We start from the raw sequence: 20,371 nt of genomic DNA, 5'->3' as shown, positions 1-20,371 counted from the left end.
CTGAACACGGAGGTGAGGCAGATGGGACGATAGGAAGAGGTAGCAGAGGGGGGTTTGTTAGGCTTAGGGAACAGCAGGACACGGGAAGTCTTCCACAGGTCAGGGTAAAATCCAGTGGAGAGGAGGACATTGTACAGGGTAGCAAGGACAGACAGGAAGGATGGAGGGGATTCCTTGAGGTGACGGTAGGTGACGCCATCATGACCAGGGGCGGTGTTGCGTTTGGAGCGGAGGACGAGTGTGATGTCTTGCATGGTGATGGGAGTGTTGATGTCGGAGGGGGGTAGCCGATCCAAGTACTGGAAGCTAGGGGCGAGCGGGGGGACCGAGGTGTCAGTGCGGTCAAGGACAGTGGGGAAGAGGGAGTAATCAAAATGGGGATCGTCAGGAATGGAGAAGACCTCGGATAGGTGGGAAGCAAAATGGTTAGCCTTACTGAGGTTGTCAGGAAAAGGGCGATCGTCATGGAGGATGGGGTAATGCGGGGTGGGATGGCTACCAGTAAGGCGGTGGAAGGCTGACCAGTACTTGGAGGAGTTGACAGGGAGGGTGGAGTTGAGGCGTGTGCATGTCTGACGCCAGTCCCGGCGTTTCTTTGCTGTAAGGAGGTTCCGGATATGTCGCTGTAATTGCCGGTGGCGGGTGAGAGTATCCCGGTCACGAGTGCGGAGGAAGGAGCGGTAGAGCCTGCGGGATTCACGCAGAAGAAGGACGGCCTGCGGAGGAAGCGTAGGGCGGTGAGGGTGGATGAGTTTGGTAGGGACATGAGCCTCCACAGCGTCAGTGATGGTCTTCTGGAGGAAGGAAGAGGCATGGGTGATGTCATCAGGGTGGTGGAAAGTGAGGGGGTGGCTGTCGACCTGTAAGGCAATGGATTCCCGGTAGGCATCCCAATTGGCACGGTGGTAGTCATGGACAGACTTTGGAGGGGCAGGGGGGCGGGTGGCTGCAGTGGCAGGACGTGTAGAGGAGATGGTGAGAAGGACAGGGAGATGGTCACTACCGACGGGATCGAGGACATCAACGGCAATGCGACCAAGGAGGTTGGGGGAAGCGAGGATAACATCGGGGGTGGAGTTACTTTCAGGACGGGTGTGCTGTGGGAGAGGAACAAGGTCACCATGGAGGGTGGCAAGGAACTGATGCCACCGCCGAAGGGTGGCAGGGTCACGGCTGTGGATGTTGAGGTCAGCGGCGATCACATAGGTGGAGAAGGTACGGTCAACATGGGAAATGAAGTCAAAGGGGAGAGGAGTCATAGTCAGCTGCTTGTTATCCCTTATATACAACGCCTCAGTCATAGTCGCTACGAGAACACGTATAATGGCCGCTATTTCAACTATCTCAACACATTGACACACATGTTTTCAGTTTGTTTTAATAACATTACTAATTTCGGTTTTTTAAAAGATGCTTCTTTCTTTTTTGTTCTGTAATTTACAGAACTTATGGACGCCTACTGAACATAATTTTACGACAGTCGACATCTCGTAGGCGTTGACACAAAGTAATACAAACCGGTTATCACTTTACGTAATTATTTTTAATGTATGTTAACAATTCTTTTGCTATTTGAATAAGTGCTGGATATCGTGCATAGTCTATGTTTTATTTCTCTAAAGTACGATGTACATGTTGGTATAAGTGACACTATTACTTGTCCTTCCTCATGATGGTTTCTCGATGATTGATGTATACTACTTGTTCGCACCTTACATTTGCACGGCATTTTAATTATTAAGTAACGGCAGTTTCGTACTGTGATTATTTTTTATATATTTGACTCCTTGGTATTAACGTTATTATTTTTTATGTATTGACTCCTTGGTATTAACGTTTGTTACATAAATTACGAACGTTGTACTTTTGACTTCCCACGCCAGATGGTGGGTGTTACGTTTTTAAGAAAGACCTGTGTTGCGCCTCTTTTTATGTTGTTCATTTACTATTTTTTGGCATTATCTTTTGCTTTTTATATGTTCTGCACTCTAACAACTTATCATCGATCTATTTTATGTTTTATAGTTTATAAAAAACAATATGCCAATGTATTTTAGATATTCTCCTGCGTCTGCTATGTGCTGTACGTACATTTTAAATTTGAATTACTACACCATTCGCAAAAGTACAAGAGTTATTTAGTGTTAATAATTCGCAAAACCAATAATACTATGTCTTCACGTGACACATGTCACATAGAGGGCGTGTCAAGCCCCGTCACACCGAGGTCTGCTGAACAAGTGCAGGTAAATAGCGACCTCAGTCTATGTGATTGCCGTAAGCTTAGTGACAGTGCATCCCAATTTAAGTTATACAATATAGGTTTGTTTCTAACAAGTGTTATGTTCATATGCAGATGTAATTGTGATTTTCTATGTTGTACTCTCTGATCGTAATGTGAAAATTTTTTTTTAACTTCTAGCACTGAAGATGGTCACTCAGTGACAGAAAATCGATTTTGCAATAGTAAAAAATATACGACCAATGCTGTCTCTTTTTTCAAGTATACCTCTTAACTTTAATCAATGACTGTCCCTGGACCAACATATTATTATATTATTGTTAATACACAATGCTAGATTTAATGTAAGTAATGTACTGCATGTATTAATAGATCTTTTCTCTTGTCAAAACAATGTAATATACCAGGACAGGATGAAGCAATGACATAGACAGAAGAGAACAATTGACTAAGTAAAGCCATGTTTAAAAACCTAACTTGTAAATTTGCGTGTTGTTAGTCAAACCTCTCAATAGGTAACAGCGATACTGACAGACACGAGTAATGGAAACTTTTTGCAGACTATTCCAACCAATTCCCCATAGGGCATGGGCACTCGTTTGCACACAAGGTTCGTGTCCGGTGAAAGTGTGGCTTGAGGTGGTTCGTCACACTCCCGGACCTAGACTCAAGAACCGAGAAACACTCCTTACCAACGTCGTTGACTGAGGACGATATAAATAACAATTTGCGGAAGCTCGTTGCCTTTTTTCATTGGAGACCTTTCTGCTTTTGACAAGCTGAGGTATCTACAGAACCTTGTACGTCATAAAATTCTCCGCAGTATTAGTTCATACACTAAAGACCAACGTACAAGAGACTTTAAGTTTTGAGCAAGAGACTTCAAGTTTTGAAGTCTCCTGTGTGGGTGAAATTTGAGCCCAGTCAGAAGGGGACATAATCGAAAAGTTTACATTTCAAACGTATGTATACTAAGTGGGACAACATTTGATTCTGAAGTCAGCGGCACCTCAAAAACACACATTCACATTATCTCCGAAATGGCTCATTTTCATACCAGTGTTTACTGGAATGTTTCTGATTCTGTTATAGAATACTTTCAGGGGGTCAGTTTTCGCTACTAACTGTGATACACTTTGTAAGTAGATCTTGCACTTGGACCCCTCTGGCACGTCTATCAACGTAGCGCCCCAAGGAGAACTTATGTCACTTGGGCCATAAACTAAAACATTTGCGACAAACTGCAGAAATATCCTATGGCCACCAACATATATCTCGCGAAAGGATGTCGAAGACAAGATAAGTGATACCATGGCTTGTAGGGAAGCATATAGACAGTCGTTTCTCGCTTGTTCCACTTCTGAATGGAACAGGAAAGCGAATGACTACCAGTGGTTCAAGGTACCCTCCACAATGCACCTTAAAGTGGATTGTAAAGTATGTAGATGTTGAGCACATCATTAATTTTAAACTGGTTGATTTTGGAAGTGCCCTTAAATAAATGAAATACGATACTCCAAAATGCTGCTCATACCTGTAAGACTAGTATTCGGGAATACACCAGCGTTGTTGATGAGGATGTCGACGCCACCCAGGTTGTCCTTGATCCACTTGAACGCTGTCAGGATGCTGGACTCGTCGCTCACATCCCCTGCGATCGCGTGCAGCTTACCTGGCGCGTCCTTGATGGCTAGCTCCTGTTATGAGGCACAAATACATTACTGTATATGAGAAAAGAAGAAAATAATGAAAGCAGTGTAGTCACTAAAGTTTTTCTCTGTAGGAGATTGCAACGTACTCATGATTACGTAAGATTTTCGAGAAGCACTATTTCCGTGATACTTTTAGGTCGTGGAGATAAAGCAAGAAGTTGTGTAAGGCCTCCAACTGGCCAAGTCTTGTCCAAATGCGCGTTTACAATGATTGTTTCGCGAAACAGGATATCTCATGAGACGCCCGCCTCGTCCCTTCATTGACACGGAGCGAAACCTTTCGCGGAACAAGCAGGGGAAGGATAAGTCAACAATTAGGGTTTGAAACTTCCTGGCAGATTAAAACTGTGTGCACCGATCGAGACTCGAACTCGGGACCTTTGCCTTTCGCGGGCAAGTGCTCTACCGTCTGAGCTACCGAAGCACGGTAGCTCAGATGGTAGAGCACTTGCCCGCGAAAGGCAAAGGTCCCGAGTTCGAGTCTCGGTCGGTGCACACAGTTTTAATCTGCCAGGAAGTTTCATATCAGCGCACACTCCGCTGCAGAGTGAAAATCTCATTCTGGAATTAGGGTTTGAAAACTAATTAGACGTACTCTGTCGTACCTCCAGATATTAAGTCCACGATGGCAGTCATGATGATGCTGTGCACATATTTCATGAAGAAAATGGAAACAAAATAAGGACGCCACTGGTGGAGCGAGGAATTAACCCATCGCCGATGTCACCATGGATACCATTTATGAGGAAAACTTCAGTGGAAATTATTGTAATTGTCATCAGTAAATTCATCTGCATCACTGCAGAATATTTTGAATGGTTTGTATAATTGATAGATAGGAAAACAGAAAAAAGAATCTCAGAGAAGCAATAACTGTTCGAGAAAGACTGGCTGTGGCACCGCGATTCATTCGAAATTTGATTCATGTTGTTGTTGTGGTCTTCAGTCCGAAGACTAGTTTGAGGCACCTCTTCACCTACTCTATGCTGTGCAAGTCTCTTCATCTTCGAATAACTACTCCAGCCCACATCCATTTGAATATGCGACTGTGGGCCAACTTGTATCTTGGTCTCCCTCTGCAACTTTTATCCCCCACACTTCCCTCCAATACTACACTGACGATTCCTTGACGTCTCAGAATGCGTCCTATCAACCGATCCCTTCTTTTCCTGTAGTTACACCAGAAATTTTCTTTCTCCCCTATTCTGTTCACGAGCTCCTCATAGGTTACGCGATCTGTTCTTCAGAAAAGCTTTTCTTGCCATTGCCATTCAATTTTTTTTCATCCCTTCTACTTTGGCCACCGTCCCCTATTTTATTGGCCAAATAGCTAAAATCACCTACTACCTTTAGTGTCTCATTTTCTTATCTAATTCTCTCAACATCGCACGACGGAATTCGACTGACTACGTTCAACTACTCTTGTTTTGCTTTTGTTAATGTTATTTTATATCCTCCATTGAAGAAACTCTCCGTTCCATTCAACTTCATTTACATGTCCTCTGCTGTCTCTGACACAATTACGTCATAGGCAAACCTCATTTGCTTTATTCCTTCTCCCTGTACCTTAAATTTTTCTCAAACTTTTCCTTGGCTTCCTTTACTACTTACTCAGTGTAGAGATTGAAAAACATCAGGGACAGACTACTACCCTGTCCTAGTCCTTCTCAACCACTGCTTCCCTTTCAAGCCCTTCAACTCTTACAACTGCCGTTTGATTTCTCTACAAGATGTATATAGCCTTTCTGACCCGTACGGAGCTTCGATATGAAATCTATAAAGCGCGATACCATCTCTCTGCCTATGTACCTAAGCAGCGAACTTTTTCGCGTCCCAGTGGGGGTTAAGCACGCTCTTTACCGTGCCTCCTTCACCGCTATGCGCATGAGCTGAGTCTCAGCCATTTTTCCACAGCTAACTGGGCGGTGGCCAACCAAGAAAACGAGGTATCAGGCACGTGGGACGTGGATACTATAACCAGTTGTCGAAGCTGAATATCACTCTTACATGCTCGAGAAGAACGTCGCTCGGATTTTGTGCAATAAGGTTTTGAAACTTTGTCTGCTGTTTAGTCTTTACAGAATTCACAAGAAAAGTGTGTTATTACTGAGCCGTAATCATCGTCGCCTGTTGGACTTCTTTTGTGAGCACTTTAGTGAGTAGACTGTACGAATAGTTCTTTGTAGCTATCCGCTGGGTGTTTTAGGTGTGAGTTGACCCTGACTTCATTTAAAGAATCTGTCGGCTCCAACGTGGGTATGATTTTATCCATAACGGATGTGAGGTCGTGGCTGTAAAAATCAATTTTAAAATGTCAGATCAACCAGCCGGCCGCGGTGGTCTCGCGGTTCTAGGCGCGCAGTCAGGAACCGTGCGACTGCTACGGTCGCAGGTTCGAATCCTGCCTCGGGCATGGATGTGTGTGATGTCCTTAGGTTAGTTAGGTTTAATTAGTTCTAAGTTCTAGGGGACTGATGACCACAGCATTTGAGTCCCATAGTGCTCAGAGCCATTTGAACCATTTTTGTCAGATCAACCACCTATTTACTCCGTAAAAACATTAGAAGTTATGCATTTCGAAGGTCAAGCCTTTATCTTGAGAATTACTGTAAATAAACCTCTAAGAGTGTCCAATATAAAACATAAACAAAAACAATAAAAATGAGAAAAAAGTGCCTATTTTCCTCGCAGCAGTGGCTTCCTAAGATGTATAACCACATTATCGTCAACTAATGAAACTGATTAACATGGCATGGCATATATTACGGCATATGTTATTGTGACGCTGCCAATACCTGTGGGCAACATATGCCACTCCATTTTAATCTATTTTTTCAGTTGACAGCGATGTGGCTGTTCATCTTAAGAAGACACGTCTGAAAGGAAGTGGTCAAGTTATTTTATTATCTTTATTGCTCGTATTTATATTTTTATTGGTCGTCCTTAGAGGTCTCTGCACAGTAACTCTGAAGACGAAGTGTCGATCTTGGAAACGCGTCAGTTCTACTGTTTTTTTCCACTGTGAATACATGGTTGAGCCTACATTTTAACATCCAACTTGGCTACATTGCATTGCTAAGAGTTTTCTGCCTGTTTATCCGGCTGTTATTCCTATCTATTGGATCTGAGCCCGCTTGTTAATTTATGAACATCATTTGTGCTGCTTTTGTGTAATTCATTTGGTATTCAGCATTAATGTAAGTTCAGTTTTATTACTTGATGTTTTAGCTGGAGTCTTGCGGGCATTGGGATTAATGACTTCGCCGTTTGGTAACATAAGGTCTTCAATTAATCAGTCGATCAATCATGTGGCTGTTCTTGTTTAAATTTTATTTATGAAGTCTTCTATAGAAATAGCTTGAGTTTTTTCATTTTTATTTAAAGAGTTCTAATAATATTTCCTTGATATACATAAAGCTCCCCCCCATGAACCATGGAACTTGCCGTTGGTGGGGAGGCTTGCATGCCTCAACGATACAGATAGCCGTACCGTAGGTGCAACCACAACGGAGGGGTATCTGTTGAGAGGCCAGACAAACGTGTGGTTCCTGAAGAGGGGCAGCAGCCTTTTCAGTAGTTGCAGGGGCGACAGTCTGGATGATTGACTGATCTGGCCTTGTAACATTAACCAAAACGGCCTTGCTGTTGTGGAACTGCGAACGGCTGAAAGCAAGGGGAAACTACAGCCGTAATTTTTCCCGAGGGCATGCAGCTTTACTGTATGGTTAAATGATGATGGCGTCCTTTTGGGTAAAATATTCCTGAGGTAAAATAGTCCCCCATTCGGATCTCCGGGCGGGGACTACTCAGGAAGACGTAGTTATCAGGAGAAAGAAAACTGGCATTCTACGGATCGGAGCGTGGAATGTCAGTCCCTTAATCGGAGAGGTAGGTTAGAAAATTTAAAAAGGGAAATGGATAGGTTAAAGTTAGATATAGTGGGAATTAGTGAAGTTCGGTGGCAGGAGGAACAAGACTTCTGATCAGGTGAATACAGGGTTATAAATACAAAATCAAATAGGGGTAATGCAGAAGTAGGTTTAATAATGAATAAAGAAATAGGAGTGCGGGTAAGCTACTGAAGCCCATGCCTACTACAGTAGTACAAGTTTATATGCCAACTAGCTCTGCAGATGACGAAGAAATTGAAGAAATGTATGAGATAAAAGAAATTATTCAGGTAGTGAAGGGAGTCGAAAATTTAATAGTCATGGGAGACTGGAATTCGACAGTAGGAAAAGGCACAGAAGGAAACATAGTAGGTGAATATGGATTGGGGCTAAGAAATGAAAGATGAAGCCGTCTGGTAGAATTTTGCACAGAGCATAACTTAATCATAGCTAACACTTGGTTCAAGAATCATAAAAGAAGGTTGTATACATGGAAGAATCCTGGAGATACTAAAAGGTATCAGATAGATTATATAATGGTAAGACAGAGATTTTAAACTGTAGGACATTTCCAGGGGCAGATGTGGACTCTGACCACAATCTATTGATTATGAACTGTAGATTAAAACTGAAGAAACTGCAAAAAGGTGGGAATCTAAGGAGATGGGACCTGGATAAACTGAAAGAACCAGAGGTTGTACAGACTTTCAAGGAGAGCGTAAGGGAACAATTGACAGGAATGGGGAAAAGAAATAGAGTAGAAGACGAATGAGTAACTCTGAGGGATGAAGTAGTGAAGGCAGCAGAGGATCAAGTAGGTAAAAAGACGAGGGCTAGTAGAAATCCTTGGGTAACAGAAGAAATATTGAATTTAATTGATGAAAGGAGAAAATATAAAAATGCAGTAAATGAAGCAGGTAAAAAGGAATACAAACGTCTCAAAAATGAAATCGACAGGAAGTGCAAAATGGCTAAGCAGGCATGGCTAGAGGACAAATGTAAGGATGTAGAGGCTTATCTCACTAGGGGTAAGATAGATACTGCCTACAGGAAAATTAAAGAGACCTTTGGAGAAAGGAGAACCACTTGCATGAATATCAAGAGCTTTGATGGAAACCCATTTCTAAGCAAAGAAGGGAAAGCAGAAAGATGGAAGGAGTATATAGAGGGTCTATACAAGGGCGATGTACTTGAGGACAATATTATGGAAATGGAAGAGGATGTCGATGAAGATGAAATGGGAGATAAGATACTGCGTGAAGAGTTTGACAGAGCACTGAAAGGCCTAAGTCGAAACAAGGCCCCGGGAGTAGACAACATTCCATTAGAACTACTGACGGCCTTGGGAGAGCCAGTCCTGACAAAACTCTACCACCTGGTGAGCAAGATGTATGAGACAGGCGAAATTCCCTCAGACTTCAAGAAGAATATAATAATTCCAATACCAAAGAAAGGAGATGTTGACAGATGTGAAAATTACCGAACTATCAGTTTAATAAGTCATAGCTGCAAAATACTAACGCGAATTATTTACAGACGAATGGAAAAACTGGTAGAAGCGGACCTCGGGGAAGATCAGTTTGGATTCCGTAGAAATGTTGGAACACGTGAGGCAATACTAACCCTACGACTTATCTTAGAAGGAAGATTAAGGAAAGGCAAACCTACGTTTCTAGCATTTGTAGACTTAGAGAAAGCTTCTGACAATGTTGACTGGAATACTCTCTTTCAAATTCTAAAGGTGGCAGGGGTAAAATACAGGGAGCGAAAGGCTATTTACAATTTGTACAGAAATGAAAGGGAAGCAGTGGTTGGGAAGGGAGTGAGACATGGTTGTCGCCTATCCCCGATGTTATTCAATCTGTATATTGAGGAAGCAGTAAAGGAAACAAAAGAAAAATTTGGAGTAGGTATTAAAATCCCGAGAGAAGAAATAAAAACTTTGAGGTTCGCCGATGACATTGTAATTCTCTCAGAGACAGCAAAGGACTTGGAAGAGCAGTTGAACGGAATGGACAGTGTCTTGAAAGGAGGATATAAGATGAACATCAACAAAAGCAAAACGAGGATAATGGAATGTAGTCGAATTAAGTCGGGTGATGCTGAGGGAATTAGATTAGGAAATGAGACACTTAAAGTAGTAAAGGAGTTTTGCTATTTGGGGAGCAAAATAACTGATGATGGTCGAAGTAGAGAGGATATAAAATGTAGACTGGCAATGGCAAGGAAATCGTTTCTGAAGAAGAGAAATTTGTTAACATCGAGTATTGATTTAAGTGTCAGGAAGTCGTTTCTGAAAGTATTTGTATGGAGTGTAGCCATGTATGGAAGTGAAACATGGACGATAACCAGTCTGGACAAGAAGAGAATAGAAGCTTTCGAAATGTGGTGCTACAGAAGAATGCTAAATAGCAAAACTCCTTTACTACTTTAAGTGTCTCATTTCCTAATCTAATCCCCTCAGCATCACCCGATTTAATTTGACTACATTCCATTATCCTAGTTTTGCTTTTGTTGATGTTCATCTTATATCCTCCTTTCAAGACACTGTCCATTCCGTTCAACTGCTCTTCCAAGTCCTTTGCTGTCTCTGACAGAATTACATAGTCATCGGCGAACCTCAAAGTTTTTACTTCTTCTCCATGAATTTTAATACCTACTCCGAATTTTTCTTTTGTTTCCTTTACTGTTTGCTCAATATACAGATTGAATAACATCGGGGAGAGGCTACAACCCTGTCTCGCTACTTTCCCAACCACTGCTTCCCTTTCATGCCCCTCGACTCTTGTAACTGCCATCTGGTTTCTGTACAAATTGTAAATAGCCTTTCGCTCCCTGTATTTTACCCCTGCCACCTTTAGAATTTGAAAGAGAGTATTCCAGTTAACGTTGTCAAAAGCTTTCTCTAAGTCTACAAATGCTAGAAACGTAGGTTTGCCTTTCCTTAATCTTTCTTCTAAGATAAGTCGTAAGGTTAGTATTGCCTCACGTGTTCCAACATTTCTACGGAATCCAAACTGATCTTCCCCGACGTCGGCTTCTACAAGTTTTTCCATTCGTCTGTAAAGAATTCGCGTTAGTATTTTGCAGCTGTGACTTATTAAAATCACGTAACTAATGAGGAGGTATTGAATAGGATTGGGGAGAAGAGAAGTTTGAGGCACAACTTGACTAGAAGAAGGGATCGGTTAGTAGGACATGTACTGAGGCATCAAGGGATCACTAATTTAGCATTGGAGGGCAGTGTCGAGGGTAAAAATCGTAGAGGGATACCAAGAGATGAATACACTAAGCAGACTCAGAAGGATGTAGGTTGCAGTAGGTACTGGGAGATGAAGGAGCTTGCACATAATAGAGTAGCATGGAGAGCTGCATCTAACCAGTCTCAGGACTGAAGACCACAACAACAACATACATAAAGCTTATATTTTAAGCTGGTTTATAGCTGATCGATGGCAGTTCCAATCCGCAGTGCTTATAGTTATGTGCTAACTAAATGTTGCGTAAAGCTTAAAATATTTTTTTGGGGGGGGGACACGTGTTAACTGAAATCTTTTATGTCTGCCCTAGTAGTGCCTGAATTTATATTGTGCTTTACCGGATTTCTTCTGAGACAGAACAATGTCAAACCGCAACTGAAAAGTGTTCAAAGTTCAAATATTGATGTTTATGGGAGTCTCTCTTGCATTAATTCGAGGTTGTCAAGTTTTACGTGTTAAAAGCAAATTCATAATAACAGATTGGAGAACTTTAAATAAATTTATCTTTTCTGAATGAAGTGTTATGTTTTTGGTAGCCTCACATCTTATCACTCCAGCTCCTCTCTTCTTTATGAATTTTACACTGGCTCACTGTATTTTACCACTGATACCTTCAGAATTTCAAAGATTGTATTCCAGTCAACTTTGTCAAAAGGTTTCTCTAAGTCTACAAAACCTATAAAGGTAGGTTGGTTTTCTTTAACCTCTCTTCTAAACAAAGTCGTAAGGTAGGCATTGCTTCGTGTGTTCCAACATTTCTCCATAATCCAAACTCATCTACCACAAGCTCAGCTTCTACCAGTTATACCATTCTGTAAATAATTCGTGTCAGTATCTTGCAACCATGGCTTATTAAACTAATAGTTCGGTAATTTTTCACACGTGTCACCACCTTTTTTCTTTGAAATTGGAATTACTACATCCTTATTGAAGTCTGGGGGTACTTGCTGTGTCTCACATATCCTGGACGTCAGGTGTAAGAGTTCTATGACGACTGGCTCTCCAAGGCTATCAGTAGTTCTGATGGAATGTCGTCTACTCCTGGGGCTTTGTTTCGACTTAGGTCTTTCAGTGCACTGTCAAATTCTTCTCGCAGTATCAAATTTTCTTTCTCGTCTTCGTCTTTTTTCTCTTCGCTTATTATAATATTGCCTCCAAGTTCATTTCCCTTGTACAGCCCGTCTACATGTTCCTTCTGTCTTTCGTTTTTCCTTTCTTTTCTTAGTACTGAGCTCTAGGTTTTCATACAGCATCTTCCCCATTATCTAAGGCTATTTAGTTTTCCTACAGGTGGTATCTATCTTTCCCTTAGTTATACATGTTTCTATACTCTTACATTTGTCCTTTACCCATTCCTGTTCAGCCATTTTGCTCTTTCTGTCAATCTCATCCTTTAGAGGTTTGTATTCTCTTTTACCTGTTTCATTTGCTGCATATTTGTATATTTCTCCTTTAACAAATTAAATTCAATATCTTCTATGATATCCAGTTTTTTTCTTCTACTCCTTGTCGTTTTATCTATTCGAACCTCTGCTACCTTCGCTGTTTCATCTGTCAAAGCTCCCATTCGTCTTCCACTGTATTTCTCTCTCCTGTTTCAGGAAATCGTTTTTAATACTATCTTTGAAACTCTCAACAATGTCTAGTTCTGGTTCTTTCAACTTATGAAGGTCCCATCTCCTTACTTTACCAACTTTTTTTCAGATCTTCATTTTTAAACTACAGGTCACACCCCTGTAAATGTCTCACAGTTTGAAAATCTTGTTCTGAAATCTCTGTCTTCCTATTATACAATCAATCTGCCATATGATATCTGTTTAAAATCTCAAAAAGTACATCGGGAACGAGAATTCAAAAGAATAAGGTACAAGCAGATGTTTTGATGTCATCGCTGCCAGTACCATTATATGAGGCTGTTTCCTTTCTTACTTGACTGTGTAATGAGGATTTTCTTTGGCCCAAATGGCAATATTTCTATGACTGAGTTGCGGTAAGTGGCACATTCATCTGAAAACATAGCATTGGGTCGGTTCACTGGATTTGTAAACTGAGTTAACAACGCACAGCATGCTAAAACGCTCTCATTTCGATCTGTATCCGATAACAGGTTCACGAACGTCGGTCGAAAAGGTCTGATCTTTACGTCTTCATTCACGTGATCTCGCATTGTTGTCCTCGGTGTATTCCCAAGCACGTGTATGTGTCGACTTCTTAGGAGGTTGTTCGGTCGTATTGCAGACTGGGGCACATGTTTCTTCTCGTCTCTTTTTCCTTCCACTCCGCGGCCTGTCTTTAACACTGCAAACACCAAAAGCACGTCTTTCCCCATCCAAAAGTGTTGCATTCCGTGGTGGAGCCTTATTAAATCTTTCCTGGAATGCCCTGTGTGCTGTCGTTCGTGCACGCCCTCGCTTGTCACTAAACACTCCTGACAAGGGAACCTCCCCATCGCACCCCCCTCAGATTTAGTTATACGTTGGCACAGTGGATAGGACTTGAAAAACTGAACACAGATCAATCGAGAAAACAGGAAGAAGTTGTGTGGAACTATGAAAAAATAAGCAAAATATACAAACTGAGTAGTCCATGCGCATGATAGGCAACATCAAGGACAATGTGAGATCAGGAGCGCCGTGGTCCCGTGGTTAGCGTGATGAGCTATGGAACGAGGCAATAATGACTGGCACAGCGCGGATGCTACAGCAGCACGACCGAGTGGTGGCTGGCACGAGCGAAGCCGACAATGCGTAACCTGTTGATAAGATACAGCGCGGAAAAGTCATTCTGGAGGCGAACCACGGCCGAGTTCTACCAGCAGTGCCTGAAAGACGCACTCGACGCACCAGCAGACGACCAGCAATACCTGCCGCGAGTAAGGAGAATCAAGGCAAAACTCCTTCAAATAAAGAAACAGCGAATAAGAGGCGTCCTCACCAGAAGCAAAACATATGGCGAGGTGGATGAAGAGCCACTCACCATGCACCACCTAAATAGGGAAAGGGAGAGAGCCGCAAGAAAGTGCGTAAGTGAGCTTCAGGACAAGCAGGGAAAGACGCTCACGACGAAAACGGAGTTAACAAAACACATCGAGGACTATTTCCGAGACATGTTCCGTCGAGAAGCGACAGACGACGCGGCAACTGCTGAAATCCTCCAGCAAACGAGGAGCGTGCTCACAGACGCAGACAGGGCGTTGCTGACAGAAAATGTCGACGTGGATGACATCAAAGAAATGATGAAGTCCAGCGCCAGAGGAAGAGCACCCGGCGCCGACGGCATCCCGCTCGAGTTCTACCTCGCATATTGGGACGTGCTAGGAGTGCAAGTCACGGAGATGGTGAACGAGATACTCGTTGGGGCGGAAATTCTACCTGGGCTGACCGAAGGGACCATAATCCTCATCACTAAGAAGAGAGCCGCCCGCCGCATTGAAGAGTTTCGTCCGATTACGCTCCTCAAAAAATGGTTCAAATGGCTCTGAGCACTATGGGACTTAACATCTGTGGTCATCAGTCCCCTAGAACTTAGAACTACTTAAACCTAACTAACCTAAGGACAACACACACATCCATGCCCGAGGCAGGATTCGAACCTGCGACCGTAGCAGTCGCGCGGCTCCGGACTGAGCGCCTAGTACGCTCCTCAACGCCGACTATAAAGTAATAGCGAAATGCATCGCAAACAACCTGAAATCGGCGATGAGGAATGTCATCAGTCCGTGGCAAACATGTGCGGTACCAGGGAAAAATATATTTGACGCCACATGCACCTACAGGGACATAAAAGCACAGGCAGCCACCACCAGAAGCGCAGGTGCCATAATTTCGGTGGACTTCAACAAAGCCTTCGACAGGATCGACCACAAATATCTCGTAGAGACACTAAACAGGCTCGGGTTTGGGCAAAAATTCATCACAATCATCCAGAAGATACTAAGTACTGCAAGATCGACAGTAATAATCAATAGTTGGAAAACAAAACTGATAAAACTGGACAGATCCGTGAGGCAAGGCTGTCCATTGTCAATGGCTCTATTCGCTATAGCACTGGACCCGCTGCTGCGGAAACTCACAAATGACATCAGAGGATTCTCCGTAGGAGACAAAGCAATAGCATGTATAGCCTACGCTGACGACCTAGGCATCTTTTTTGAAGACCAGGAAGATATTGGGAGAGTAGAAACCATCATGAACACATTCCAAAAAGCGTCAGGCGCCCAAACCAATCCCAGAAAAACAGTGTTACTGCCGATAGGGAATCAACGACTCAAACTAGACAGCCAGTGGTATAAAATAGCAGAAAGCCATAAAGTTCCTGGAATATATATACAGTCTTGTCCCCTTAGAATGGCCGCATACAACTGGAGGGACGTGCTACACACCATAAGAGGTCTCTCCAGACAGCACGCGAACCGGAAGCTAACAATCCACCAGAAAACAGAACTGATAAACACGACGATCCTGTCGAAAGCATGGTACCTGGCGCAAATCTTAAGCATCCCGACAGAAATTGCGCGAGCACTAACGAGCGCAGTGTACTACCTGTTGTGGCGTCGAAATATATTCAAAGTGGCGCAAGCAACGTGCTCGCTGCCAACGAAAGAAGGGCGGCTAGGTTTAGTTGATATAAAGACCAAATGTGCAGCCCTTCTACTGAAACGAACGCTCGCCATCCAGGACAAAAACCCTGACAGCGTCACAGCCAAGATAATAGAAAGATACAAGCCCGCATCACAAGAAGCGCCGGTTGATACGAGGCACATTCCATTAAGAATGCGACACGTCAGGCTGCACTACGCCAACAAAAGTTACGTTCTGGGTACCGTGGCGAACCCCAGCCACAGAACAGCCAAGAGAATATACTGGGCCCTCAGGGGGAAGCCGGCAAAAAACAAAATTGAACACAAACTCCTGCAATACAATTGGAAACAAATATTGGGGAACGTCTCGGACAATGTGTTGCCTAAACATGCGAAAGAGACATGGTACAAAATTGTTAACAGAACGGTACCAACCAACCAAAGACTGGCGGAGATAAAACTCGTCGCAAGTGACAAGTGTGACGTATGTGGCATGACCGACACCCTCGAGCACCGATTCACCTGCGGGAATGCCATCAACATCTGGAAAGCGTGCCAGCAGATGGTGGCCCATATCAACAGAACGGCACCGGGAAGCATCACAGTGGAAGCAGTCACCGCCCCAGACTGCAACCCATTTCCACGACCCGAGCGACTGGCGACTCTCTGGATCCTCGCCATGACGGCACACGCCATCGTAGCGCGGAGACAGACCGACCAGCTGGCCTTCCTGACGGATCTCTGGGAGGAGAACAAGACGGCCCAGCAGCACAGGCGCTACCACGAGAACTTCAAAAACTTCCTGCAGATTCCACTGCAGACAGCAGTCGCCAGAGTCCTTCCCAGCCTGTGACCCTCAGCACCGACACCAGCCACCTCACCACACTCACCACAAGAATAACGTGTGCAGTGATAGTGAATAAGTGCAACACAAAAGATAAAGTGATTTCTCCTCTCGCCTCAAATAGTGAAGTATAGTAGCATAAAGTGTTTCTTCTTAGTGAAATCAGTGATACAAAGTGCTTCTCACCAAACATCTGTCATGCTCGCAGCCAAAACAGTGTCAAAAGTATGCCCAGTAGTACTACCAGTTTTTTTTTTTTAATTATTTTTTTTCCATTATTTGGGCCGGCCGGAGTGGCCGTGCGGTTCTGGGCGCTACAGTCTGGAACCGAGCGACCGTTACGGTCGCAGGTTCGAATCCTGCCTCGGGCATGGATGTGTGTGATGTCCTGTGGTTAGTTAGGTTTAATTAGTTCTAAGTTCTAGGCGACTGATGACCTCAGAAGTTAAGTCGCATAGTGCTCAGAGCCATTTTGAACCATTATTTGTACTGTACTGACTAGGAGACAAGCATTACCTAGTGGAAAGTGCCAACTACTCATTATTATTATTATTATTATTATTTTTAAATGATTTCCTTTACTTTGTGCCTATAAAATTCTATTTTTTACTCACACTCTCCCTTCTGCTTCACTTATGTAATACGACAAAATTTTCTCCCTTCTTCAATTTAGGTATAATCTATAGTATATGTAAAAAAAGTTTCTTCCACTTCTGCTCCATCTATCATGGTGACGTTTCCCTCATACTGTCCCACTTAATAGTGTAAACTAGAGGAAGAGGTCAAACCAGAATACACAATGTGCCTGTGGCATCACAAGTGCATCACATAGAGACACATGAACTCAAAATCAATGTGTCGATGCTAAATATAAACTGTTATGCCTGTCCTGCAATGTCTACCCCCCCCCCCCCCCCAACACACACAAAAAGATGACAAATGGCCATGTAAAAGGGTTTAAGGAACAACAATAAGAGAAAAAGGAAAATATAAAAACGAAAACATATAAAATGACAGTAATATTAACCAACACTAGGAATATAATAGGTTAGTAGAATAAAATGTCTTTTTTTAATGTATCGTTGTTAATATATTTAAATAAATATATATGGTTACAAAAAATAGAGGTTCAAGTCTTCCCTCGAGTGAAAAGTTTAATTTTCTATTTTCAGTTTATGTGACAAACTCTTATGTTTTCATCACTTTTTTGGGAGTGATTATCAGATCCACAAGAAAACCTAAATCGGGCAAGGTAGAAGAATCTTTTTATCCATTCGCCAAGTGTACAAGTTAGGTGGATCGACAACATATTCCTGTCATGTGACGAACATGCCGTCACCAATGTCGTATAGAATATATCAGACGTGTTTTCCTGTGGAGGAATCGGTTTACCTATGACCTTGCGATCAAATGTTTTCGGTTGCCATTGGAGAGGCACGTCCTTTTCTCTACTAATCGCACGGTTTTGCGGTGCGGTCGCAAAACACAGACAATAAACTTATTACAGTAAACAGAGACGTCAATGAACGAACGGACAGATCATAACTTTGCGAAAATAAAGAAAGTAAACTTTTCCACTCGAGGGAGGACTTGAACCAACGCCCTCTCGTTCCGCATCTGGTCACGTTAACCACGGGACCACGGCGCTCCTGAGCTCATACTTTCCTTGATGTTGCCTATCTTGCGAATGGACTATTCAATTTGTATATTTTGCTTATTTTTTCATAGTTCCACACAACTTCTTCCTGTTTTCTCGATTGATCTGTGTTCAATTTTTCAAGGCCTATCCACTGTGCCAACTTATAACTAAATATGAGGGGGTGCGATGGGGAGGTTCCCTTGTGAGTAGTGTAACTATGACCGCTCCCATCTATCACGGCTACAAATTGAAACACGACTGCGATTGTAACTGCGGAAACACGTAAACAGTTATTCCAATAGCTGACTCCAACAAGTGATGAGAAGTAACATAGCTACCAACCAGCATAATAACATCTGATACTAGACAGGGGTTACAGAGGTGTGGAGTGTTCTCGTTCGCCCTGTAGTTTTATGTAACTCTACACGTAAGTATGTCCTGTGCCATATATCTCTGCCACCCCCCCCCACCCCCCCTTTTCCACGACTTCCCTTCCTTACCAAATCGACGGTTGTCAACAGTCCTCTTCTATAGTTAAGCTGTCTCGGGAAGTTATTTTCTCTCCGATTCAGTACCTCCTACTTAATTATCCTATTGTCGAATATAATTTTGAGCAGTATCCCCTAGCACTACCTTCTTCTACTCTCTTCTAATGTGAAGTGATTATTGTGCACTCTTCACTTCTGCACAAAGCTACACTCCTGTCATCTACCTTCAGCAAAGATTTTCTCTTCTTCTTGTTCTTTTGCTTTGCCACGCATCGACGCAAGGTCGGCATGGTTATTAACGGATTTGACATGGTTGGTTTAAGGGGTGGCCAGATGCCCTTCCCGTCGCCACAAAGCCACACCCTGAGACTGAATACGTGTACTATACCGAGCGAGGTGGCGCAGTGGTTAGCACAGTGGACTCACATGCGGGAGGACGACGGTTTTCCGTGATTTCTCTATATCGCTCCAAGCAAATGCTGGGATGGTTCCTTTAAAAGGACACAGTCGACTTACTTCCCGAATCCGATTGGACTGGTGACATCACTGTTTCATTTCCTTCTCCAAATCAGCCAACCAACCAACGTGTACCCCAACTGTCTGTATGTAGAATTATTTATGTGAAACAGAACGAAGTTTTCTAACTGTTTGCTAATCGTCTAACCGAGGCAGAACTTAGGTACCAGACCGGTACTCACCTAGCGCGATATGGGAAACCTCCTTAAAACCACATCCAGGCTGCCGGCACGCCGATCCTCGATTTGGGGCCGGCGGATCTTCCCGTCCCGGAAGCGGCGGTTGTCCCGGCGGATTTCAATAGAGACTTTCTAACATATATATACTGATGAGCCAGAACATTACGACAATCTGCTTAGTAGCTGTCTGTCGGTCTCTGGAATGAAATACCACACTGATTCTGCGTATCAAGGATCGGACAGTTTGTTGGTAGGTTTGTGGAGCTATGTAACAGTAACCCGCGTAAAAAAAAAAACGGGCCATTGATTTGCATGCACTGTTATGGCGCCCGACACAAACCCAGATGATTTCCACAGGATTTACATCAGGCGAACTTGGTCGCCGAGACATCAACGTGAGTTCTCTATAACGCTCCTCAAAAAATTATAGCACGTTTCTGTTTCCGAGACACGGACCATTATACTGCTGGAGGATGACATCGACATCGGAGAAGCCGGCCTGTGTGACCGAGCGGTTCTAGGCGCTTCAGTCTGTAGCCGCGCGACCGCTACTGTCGCAGGTTCGAATCCTGCCTCGGGCATGGATGTGTGTGATGTCCTTAGGTTAGTTAGGTTTAAGTAGTTCTGAGGTCTAGGAGACTGATGACCCCAGATGTTGAGTCCCATAGTGCTCTGAAGGGATGTAGGTGGTTCGCAGCTGTCAGCGTGTATTAGATTACTACCACCGGTCCAATTCAAGTGCAGGAGAATGTCTCCCACGGCATAATACTGCTCCAGCCAGCGTGCGCCCGTGGCGCGCTGCGTCTTTCGAGCCGGGGCTCACCTCGGTGACGGCGTTTGTGGAGGCGACCATCGACCTAGTGCAGCAAAAATCTGATTCACCCTGTGAGGGTACTGATGTGTAGTATCTGTAAGTGGTTGTTTTTTGGAGGACGACAATGCCCATTGGCGCAGAGAGTCGCAAGCAGAGGCAGTTGTTGACAGGCTGTGGAAGGTGTAGGCTGCGTGAGCCAAAGGCGGTT

General features: G+C 43.5%; 1 protein-coding gene across 1 annotated transcript in view; it reads right to left on the bottom strand.

Moving 5' to 3' along the window:
• The window catches only part of LOC126203726 (dehydrogenase/reductase SDR family member 11-like), an 85,397-nt gene that overhangs the window by 56,371 nt on the left and 8,655 nt on the right, over positions 1 to 20,371 (bottom strand). The window contains exon 2 of the mRNA XM_049938098.1: positions 3,777 to 3,939. Within this exon, the coding sequence (XP_049794055.1) occupies positions 3,777 to 3,939 (163 nt within the window). The remainder of the gene's footprint in view (positions 1 to 3,776; positions 3,940 to 20,371) is intronic.

The sequence above is a fragment of the Schistocerca nitens genome, chromosome 9, assembly GCF_023898315.1.
Source record: "Schistocerca nitens isolate TAMUIC-IGC-003100 chromosome 9, iqSchNite1.1, whole genome shotgun sequence".
Taxonomy (NCBI): domain Eukaryota; kingdom Metazoa; phylum Arthropoda; class Insecta; order Orthoptera; family Acrididae; genus Schistocerca; species Schistocerca nitens.
This window is presented reverse-complemented; position numbering and strand designations above follow the sequence as displayed.